Source organism: Neoarius graeffei, chromosome 23 (assembly GCF_027579695.1).
Source record: "Neoarius graeffei isolate fNeoGra1 chromosome 23, fNeoGra1.pri, whole genome shotgun sequence".
NCBI lineage: Eukaryota > Metazoa > Chordata > Actinopteri > Siluriformes > Ariidae > Neoarius > Neoarius graeffei.
In genome coordinates, this window is record NC_083591.1 from 15,939,723 (window position 1) to 15,947,916 (window position 8,194).

The window sequence follows — 8,194 nt, forward strand, 5'->3', positions numbered from 1 at the left end:
AGCTATGTAATATAGGCGAGAGGCTGAGGGCTACGAAACGGAGCTCACCAAAGACCAAACACGCCATGAAATGGTGCGGGAAGGACTTTGACTTTTTGACTACTACTATTAACCTATTTTCTTAAACTGAATGGATTCATAGCCTATTAATATTATTTTTGTATTTAACTCATTTAAAATGCTGTAAGAAAATTACAGCAATTTGACAATCTTATTTAAAAAGATTATAATTAGCAAGATTTGGTAATTCGATTAGGCATATAATGATTTCAAATTACAGTTTGCAACAACTGCAACATATTAGGTTAATAATACAGATTGCTATTTTAAAGAATTCTGCCTATTAGTGTTTTCCACATTGCACTATTAATTATACCATATCATATACACTGTGAGAAATAGGGGAGTCCATTTCTGTCCGCCAAGGTACAAGCTACACTAATGTACCCCCTAGGGCTCATTACTGGACTAACTATGTGTACCGTTTTATGGCCAAAAAGGTTCATATAAATGTTTCCAAGCAGTATATAAAGGGTATAATAAATACCTTAAATGGTCACTGATCAAGGGACAAGCCATTACACCAATAGGTACAATAACTTACTTTATTTTCTGAGATTGTGTTCGCGTGGCATCATTTCGCGTGCTTTAAGAAACACGTTTGATCAGAATATTAACTGTTTGCGCATCATAATCGAGGTACTTCATATGAAACCAGTGCTGAACTCATGCCTTAAAACCCTCACTAATAAAACGAGAATGAAAGGCAGAAGTGGGCCTACTGGCAGGTAAATAAAGGTTAACCATGACCCGAGCATGCTGACTTCATCCGCTGTGCGTGGTTCGAAAATGAGTGAAACTGCGCCCGTGAGGTTAATTCCAGTTTCACGGAGAGGCAGAGTTGCGTGAACCTGCATCTTTGTGCGCGCGCTGAGGCTCCGCTCTCTCACAGTACACATTTGAAGGGGAAAATCCCGGCAGCTCCGGTATAAAACACGCGCCAGCGGGGACGCTTCATCAAACTCCTCCGAAGTGTTCCAGCTCCACACTGTAGGCTACTGCTCAACATCATGTACGGTGAGTAAGCTCTGTTTTATACTCAGCATCCATCAGCTTCTTTACGCACAACATGGGATAAATTAGGCATAGTTTTCATTTTAGGCATTATTGTTTTACGAGTATATTTGTTTAAAAGTCATTTATATTACAGGCTACATATTCAGATCAAAGTACAGAGTATATATATATATATATATATATATATATATATATATATAGCCTTTATGAAAACTCGCGCGCCCATTCCCTCCTCTTGTTTACATTCACACGCACATGCGCACCTGCAATCAACAGAGCCCCTAACCATGGAAAGGATTTTTTTTTTCTATGAGTTTTCTTTGTGTATGTATTTACGAGAGAGAGAATATACTTTAGACATGGTTAAATCAGATTCAAGGTTAATTTTGAAGACACAAATGCCTAAAATCTTCCTTTGGACCTTTATGATTTTTTTTTTTAAATCCTATATGACAATTATACTTCGAAATCCTAACCTAGTCTTATTTACACTCGCATGTGCACGCGCATCTGTCATCAGGAGAACTCCTTTTGTGTATCCATTTCCAAACACTTGGCTGTTGCATTATATCACGTGATGTATTAATAATCCATCTGTTTGTTTGTTTGTTTGTTAATTAAGGTTCTGCTGTGTACGTGCTCATTCTTGCGCTCGTGAGCCGCGCCGCCGTGGCGTCTCCGGTGCGCGCGACCAGGAGCGTCCAAAGCGACCGCGCGGACAACTGCACCACGAGCGCCCGAGACCTGCTCGCTACTCTCAAGCGCGCGCTCAATAAAGTAAGTAAACCAAAGCAGCTTAAGCATATACGCGAAAACAGCTACTGTAGTCTATATAGACGAAATAAATAGATTCCATCCCAGAAAAAGTTCATATGCCGGATCGTATTATTTGTAGACATTTATGAAACACATCAAGTCATACTTAGTCACAAAATAATGTTAGTAATCCCCGAAGACAGCCCACTGTCGATTTATGTTCATAAACAAACACACAGAGGGCGTGCTCTTATAGGAAAATAAGCGATTCCTCTGAGAGGTCGCAAAGAGTTTTTTCTTCTTACACCACAGCGATATCAACCTATTGATTAAAGACCTTCTGTAAGTTTAACGTCTAACGTCATAATTTTTTTTTATCCGTTTATAGTACATTCAAGGCTGAACAAGTTAGGTCCTGTTTACACCTAGCAGTTAAACAGTCGTTTCTTCGCCAGCCTCTAAACTTTATTAAGAGAAGAAAAATCAAATTTGTGGGAACACCGTGTTGTGAAGTATTTCCTGTTCTGTGTCAGAAGTTGTTACATATTTACCTCTGGCTGTTAGAAAGTAAACAGTGTAATAATAAATTGCATAAATGTAGATAGTAATCCTTTCGTTTAAAAAAAACCTACATTTTTGTCATGTGTCCTTTTGTGTAATGTGTACTTTGATTAGGCAATGTGTATCAACTTTCAGTTCCTCCTCCAAACATAGGCATATTTTCGCTGGAAAATAATGATAGAGTAAATAATCCACTTCGTTCACGTTCTTTACACCTGCGATTTGTTCATTACACCACGCCTACTTGTGACGTTTTATAGAAGCGTCACTAAAACGCGTTTGAATATGTTCGTCCATTGGAGCACAAAACTAGGCGGGCGTGTCACACTGTAGTCACGTGACAACTGTCACTGATTGGCTGCATGAACCATTGGGTTCTTTACAGTTAGTCCACAGCTTTTGTGTGTTTTCTGTCCAACTCCTAGTGGTGCTGTTACACGCGATTAAAAAAAAAAAAATCCTCTTTAAAGCGTTAATAACAGCAGGTAAGATGATGTGGGTGCTCAAAAATATTTCAGCCTTACTAGCCTACTAATATACCCCAGCAATGATTAATTAACCCCATTTAGGTTATGTGAAGCCATACAAGTCTCCATTAATGACCGTCAGAGCTGCTGTTGGAGAAATTTCACCACCTTCTGACCAATTCTGAGAAGTCAGGGCTGTGGTAGAAACATTAATTGAGTGACCCGCATCATTCTGGATGTGTGTGTATGTACAGTACTATTGTCAACATTTTGGACACACTTACATATATTTAAAAAAAACAAGTTTCCTTTCTAAACCTGAGCTCAATTCATTTTAAAATGGTAGTTTACTAACCTCAGTATTGTGAAATAAATGCGCTGTGAACATCCGGGAAAACAGTTGAGGTCAAAAACGAACTTTCCCCATGAAAAGTTTTGTCTTTTGCAAACTAATGTAGTGTTTATTTGGTGCTTTCACAGAAAAAAAACGCCGTTTATTTACAATAGTTTAGGACGCAGGTGTGAATCTCTCACGCGCTATATGTTAATTAGATCCATAAGCCAATCACAGTGGGGCACTGAGCTGCCGTTAAAAAAAAAATCACAGTGTGTTATACGCGTCACGTGACACATAAAGCCATGTCACGTGGCGCATATAAACTCTGTTATTTGTAATGGCGGGTGTAATCCAGTTGAGGTTTTTCTTGTTACCCAAGAATTGAGGGAACCTGCACTAGATAAGAGTTTTGGAGATTCCAGAACCACCATTTTTGTCCTTTCACAAATAACTGACTTACCAATATACACCACAACAGACCTTACACATAATGAACAAAATCTGTGGTGGGGAATTAGTAAAGTCAGTCAAAAAGTTTTCTAAGGAATCAAAAAATGTTTCTGCTGCATTGCAATGTAACTGTGGTAAATGTATATAAATGAAAGGAAAACCACCCTGAAACACATTTAAATATGTTTATACTGAAATATTTGGGATCTTTAAAATGGTGTTTAAGAGAAGAAAAAAATCCAGTGATTCAAAACATAAAGTTTAACAGTCAAGTTTTGCTGTTAATTCCTAAAGCAAAAGTCCAAACACGTTTCTCTTCTCCAAAAGTTTCATTTCCCAGTCTCCATTTTCCAGCAACGTTCAATGTCTCATCTCATTATCTCCAGCCGCTTTATCCTGTTCTACAGGGTCGCAGGCAAGCTGGAGCCTATCCCAGCTGACTACGGGCGAAAGGCGGAGTACACCCTGGACAAGTCACCAGGTCATCACAGGGCCGACACATAGACACAGACAACCATTCACACCTACGGTCAATTTAGAGTCACCAGTTAACCTAACCTGCATGTCTTTGGACTGTGGGGGAAACCCACGCGGACACGGGGAGAACATGCAAACTCCGCACAGAAAGGCCCTCGCCGGCCACAGGGCTCGAACCCGGACCTTCTTGCTGTGAGGTGACAGCGCTAACCACTACACCACCGTGCTGCCCGCTATAAGATGTATTTATGCCAAGTTACAAGAGAGACTTAGGTTGGCTAGTTAGCAATCTGTAAGATGACGAGCACAATGGTACTGATGGCATTACAAGTGTGAAAGTTGATGCTTTGGGATCTGATCTGTTTGAGGTGAGTGTACAGAGGAGGTGAGAGAGATGGACAGACTAAAGGACTAAAGCGCTGCTGCATCGCTCTCTGTATGTAGACATGAAGCCAGGACTAAATCTCACTGCACCCACGAGCAGCAGGTAGTCGAATGGTTAGCCAAAGTGAAAGTAAGCAATCATGTCAATAAAAGAAGTTTAAACTAGAAACATCCATCCATCCATTATCTATAGCCGCTTATCCTGTACAGGGTCACAGGCAAGCTGGAGCCTATCCCAGCTGACTATGGGCGAAAGGCGGGGTACACTCTGGATAGGTTGCCAGGTCATCACAGGGCTGACACATAGAGACAAACAACCATTCACACCAATTTAGAGCCATCAATTAGCCTAACCTGCATGTCTTTGGACTGTGGGGAAAACTGGAGCACCCGGAGGAAACCCACGCAGACACAGGGAGAACATGCAAACTCAGCACAGCAAGGCCCTTGTCGGCCACTGGGCTTGAACCCAGGACCTTCTTGCTGTGAAGCGACAGTGCTAACCACTACACCACCGTGATGCCCCTAAACTAGAAACATTTACTCAGAATTTCATTGCAAAATAAATCTCAGACACAACTGAGACAGTAATTGTAAAAATTAATAAACAAATCATTCAAAAGGATGGACTTTTTTATTTTAAATAGGTAAAGTAATTAAGTATTGTGTTTTAAGGCTAAAACAAGTTCACACTGGTTGTTAATGTAATTTTGTTTAATGTGACAGCCAGAAAAGATGGGATCCAACATGCTGTTTCATGGATTTAACTGCACGGACCTGGAAGCAGTGGTGAACCCAAACACACAGACAGTGGGTGTGTGTCAGCCCAGTCAGGTAGGAAAGAAACTTATTCCTATAGGTTGAAAATATTTTAAGTTTGCTTCTTGTTGTTCTTTTTCTTCTGCAATCACCAAATATTTGTGTGCACATTATACTTCTTTAATTTTTTTTTTCACTTTGATTAATCCCATTGTGTACTTGTGTGTACCGTCTTACAGGACATGAAGTGCTCTGATCAAAAAACTTCTCCATTCAGCGAGGTAAGAGTCAATCGAGAGCATGCATCATACTAATAATATTCTTTTCTTCATGGTAGGATTCAGAATATTTCAAGAACGAATGTCCCTGCATCTACAAATCATCTCCAGAAAATCAATAAATGTAAGACAGTATACAGATGATCTAATCTCACTCTCTCGCTTCAGACTGAATGCTTGCAGAACATTGCTAATGATCTGGACTACCATCGATCCATGCTCGTTGAATATGTGCGCACTCTGGATCAGAAGTCAAACTCCGAGTCCATCACTGAGCTCAACTCCATTACAAACTTGATAAACAATCTTCAGCAGGTAAGGTTCATTGCTTCCACAATAAGATCAGACCTTTGAGGAATTATGATCTATATGCTGGTAATATGATGAAGGGAAAGGATTATCAGAGTTTTACCAGTTGTACAAATGTAGCAGTGAGCACTAAAAAATGACAAACTGCTTCTTTATTTATTCATTTTTTCATATTTGCTATTTACTGAGCCAAAAATATATACAATTTTAAACAAATAAGGGAACTAGTGTTGGATTTTGGTCAATTACATACTGTAATACAAAGGAAGTTATGTGAATAGTTATTGAGCATCTTAATAATTTACATACTGTTGGATGCTGAAACAGACAGCTATCTGTCTAAAGTGCCTGGAATAAATATTCACGTCCCTTAAGCCTTTCCATATTTTGTCATGTTACAGCCTAGAACTGAAACAGACATAATTAGGACTCAATCTAAAAATCTGAAATGACTGTAGATCAATACTGTTTGCAAAATTATCTGCAAATAAGAAACAAAATGAGTTTGGAGTTTGAGATCATATTTTTATTTATAACTACAAAATCTGGAAAAGTTAAAAGGATGAATACTTATGTAAGTCTATCTATTGATCGAACGATCATTTTTTTAATCATCTATAATGTTTTTCCACACCAGAGCTGCAAACTACTGCCCAAACCAGAGTCTTTGAAAGATGTAAGGTTTTTTTTTTTTTTTTTTTACTTACTTGTAAAGAATATCATTTACATGTTACACATAATCTTTAACTTTCTTTAATTTACTTGGTAAATTTTTAGAAGTGGAGCCCCAGTAATTCGTTCGAAGATCGTAAGGATCTGTGCAAACAGCTGAAGGGCTTCGAACTGCGCACCATCACCATCAACCGAGCGCTCGGATACGTCTGCGCCGGGGAGTACAAGAAATGAGTCTGCACTTCCACTACAATCATCATCATCATCGTCAACAACATCTTTTAAAAGCTCAATCCTAACTGTTTTATTATTATTTATTTAACATTGACTGTGTAAAACTCCGCACTACTACTTTGCGAAATCTCCACAGCCTTTATTTATTTCATCTTTGTGACAAGAATGTATAAGCTAGCTACATCTCCGTGGTTGTCAATGGAGATCTTGTGGTGTTTTTATATAGTTGTTTGTCCAGTAAATTATTTATATTTATTTTCACACAAAACTATTTATTTGTATTAGTGCACACTGTGCCATTTTATTTATTACCTATTTATATTAAAAGTCTTTTGAAATAATTTGACATCTGCAGACTTTGTATGTGTGTGTGTGCAGGTAAGCATAAAATCTAAAATAATTTCCAAATATCACAATCGTATTATCACAAAGCACAATTAAGCACATGAACATATCAGAGTTACTCATGTTTTAACAGTCACATGTTTATTCAGTCATTTGTATTTTAGTGTAGATACAGCAATATCAAAAAGGAAAAAAAACCCTGTAGAAGCTAATGAAAGATGAGAAACTGCATTTTACAGACTCTGAAATGTTAAGGTTCGGTTTGACTTTTTGGGCAAACAAGTTATATGTTTGCATCGCAAAATGTTAATTAATAGTATAAAAATATGAAAAGTTGTATCTTCTAGAAAACTTTGTGGGTCAAGATCTTTTAGATCGCAGTACTGTCAGATAGAACCTTATCATTCTATGGTCTCAAAATACAACAAAGGATTTCTGTACTGATTCCTGCTGTCTCACTAACCGCTAATCAGCCGACCAGGAAACTAAAAATAGCTAAGCTCTGATATTCTGAAAGTTTTTTTTTTAAGTATGTGTTTGGAAGGAGTCTCCAGTGTCAGTGTAACAGTCAGAAGTAAAGCTGTAACATGGGAACATATTAAAGGGATCCTCTAGCAGATTTATTCTCAAACTTAGACCCCGTCCACACGTAGCCGGGTATCTGCTAAATCGAAGATATTTTTCGACGTTTTGGCCTGTCATCCACATGAAAACACATCAAAAACGAATATTTAAAAAAACTCCGGGCAAAGTGAAGATTTTTGAAAACTCCGTGTATGCCTTTTCGTGTAGACAGAGATAACCGGAGGTTTGCGTTTTAGAACGTCACAATCTGCGCCAAAAAAATGACAACAAATCTGCCCTGATGTCAAACGTGCGACCTTTGTTTACTGCAGAAGCCAGATTAAGCATGGACAAAGAGTAATGGATCGGAGTAGTGCCTTGAAAGCGTTAATTATTGTGCAGGTGCTATTTACATGTTTAATTTTAGAAGCCCAACTACTGACAAGATTCCCAATCAACGTTTTCTTGCGTCTTTTGAAGTTTATACTCCAAAATTGTGTTTAGAAGCAATTCTGTCTCCGAGT

At 38.4% G+C, this 8,194-nt stretch overlaps 1 protein-coding gene across 1 annotated transcript; it reads left to right on the plus strand.

Annotated features, from left to right (window-relative positions):
- The first annotated feature begins 1,070 nt into the window (after window positions 1-1,070).
- Window positions 1,071-6,795, plus strand: il12a (interleukin 12a). The gene is made up of 7 exons (XM_060906637.1): window positions 1,071-1,077; window positions 1,700-1,854; window positions 5,236-5,343; window positions 5,508-5,549; window positions 5,715-5,861; window positions 6,493-6,531; window positions 6,633-6,795. The coding sequence occupies exons 1-7, from the start codon at window positions 1,071-1,073 to the stop codon at window positions 6,759-6,761; spliced, it is 627 nt and encodes a 208-aa protein (XP_060762620.1). The 3' UTR covers window positions 6,762-6,795.
- Window positions 6,796-8,194: the final 1,399 nt, after the last annotated feature.

Coding starts and splice junctions, on each gene's coding strand:
- il12a (XM_060906637.1), top strand. Junction 1,855..5,235: donor TCAAGCGCGCGCTCAATAAA/GTAAGTAAACCA, acceptor TTAATGTGACAG/CCAGAAAAGATGGGATCCAA. Junction 6,532..6,632: donor AACCAGAGTCTTTGAAAGAT/GTAAGGTTTTTT, acceptor GTAAATTTTTAG/AAGTGGAGCCCCAGTAATTC.